This window comes from Protobothrops mucrosquamatus, unplaced genomic scaffold, assembly GCF_001527695.2.
Source record: "Protobothrops mucrosquamatus isolate PMUCROS unplaced genomic scaffold, P.Mucros_1.0 scaffold4782, whole genome shotgun sequence".
Lineage (NCBI taxonomy): Eukaryota > Metazoa > Chordata > Lepidosauria > Squamata > Viperidae > Protobothrops > Protobothrops mucrosquamatus.
In genome coordinates, this window is record NW_015390672.1 from 81010 (window position 1) to 82265 (window position 1256).

The window sequence follows — 1256 nt, forward strand, 5'->3', positions numbered from 1 at the left end:
GGAGATGCAACCCTTTTCTCCTTATGCTTTTACTTTTAGTTAGATGATGCTGGGGGGAGGAACGTGCACGAGCGTTTAGCGAGACATAGCAACACTGGACCTAGCGTGAGAATCAAGGTTATTGAAATAAGAATTGGCGGGCTGGAGAACAGGAGGGAGAGCCTGCGTTTCAAACTGATTGGGGCATGTGATTTATGACTCTGAACTGGAGGAGGGAATTGTGCTTGGATACGATGTGCTCAAGGGGAGGGGGAATTCAGTTTTTGGCTTATGCTACGCTTCTCAAATAAAGATTCTTTAAGGTGAACAATGCCTCGAAGTTCTTTGAAGAGTTTCATCTGTCGGAACCAGGACACCTTCTTCTCTCTCTCCTTCCTTTCCTTCCTCTCTCTCCTTCCTTCCTTTCTCTCTCTCTTTGGCAAACAGTAATAAATCCTCTGCAATGTTTCCCACCTTTTAAAATCTCTGAGAAAGCTGCTTATGCCTTATCTCCCATTGAGGCTCAGCAGGCTTCCCTGGGGAAGGGAGAAATTACACAAACGGCACACACAAACACACGGCACAAACTGGTTCCCTGCCAGCAGAGGCATTTTTCCTGAATTTCCCAGCATGTGTTTGTTCCTCTGGGTTTTGGGACCTCCTCCGTATATCCTGCTTTTATTACTTTATAGGCAACTCAAGGTGAGGGACGCACCTAATATTCCTTCGTCCTCTTCCCCACGACAACCCTGTGTGAGGTGGGTTGGCCTGAGAGAGAGGGACTGACCCAAAGTCACCCAGCTGGGTTTGTGTCTAAGGCAGGACTAGAACTCACCGTCTCCTGGTGATTGGCCCAAAGTCTCCCAGCCGGCTGTCATGCCTAAGGCAGACGTTCTCCCGGTTTCTAGGGCCAGTCATAAGTACCCCTTAATCTCTCAAATAAGCCCCTCCCCATTCCTTACACAGGGGAAGGGAGGAAGGAGGGGAGGAGCGCGTTCCGTTGCTACAATCTTATATTAAAAGTAGCCTCCACATGCACGACTTTCTTTTCCTACTGTGGTCCTACCTCGAAGGGCCGACCATATCCCTGTCCAGAAAGGAACAAAGAGAAGAAAAGAAAAAAAAACCACAAGAGGCACAACAGCTGGGAACTTGGCTCCACTTACGCTTGAGAAGGATGGAGGGCTGGGGCGGCCGAGGTGGTGGCTCTCCTGTAAGAAGAGAGAGAGGGAGGGAGAGAGGGAGGGAGGGGGAGAGAGGGAGGGAGAGAGAGAGGG

At 49.9% G+C, this 1256-nt stretch overlaps 1 protein-coding gene across 1 annotated transcript in view; it reads right to left on the minus strand.

Annotated features, from left to right (window-relative positions):
- Nucleotides 1–1256, minus strand: part of LOC107299307 (activated CDC42 kinase 1-like) — a 28978-nt gene that overhangs the window by 23245 nt on the left and 4477 nt on the right. The window contains exon 2 of the mRNA XM_029286741.1: nt 1146–1190. Coding sequence (XP_029142574.1) covers nt 1146–1190 — 45 coding nt within the window. The remainder of the gene's footprint in view (nt 1–1145; nt 1191–1256) is intronic.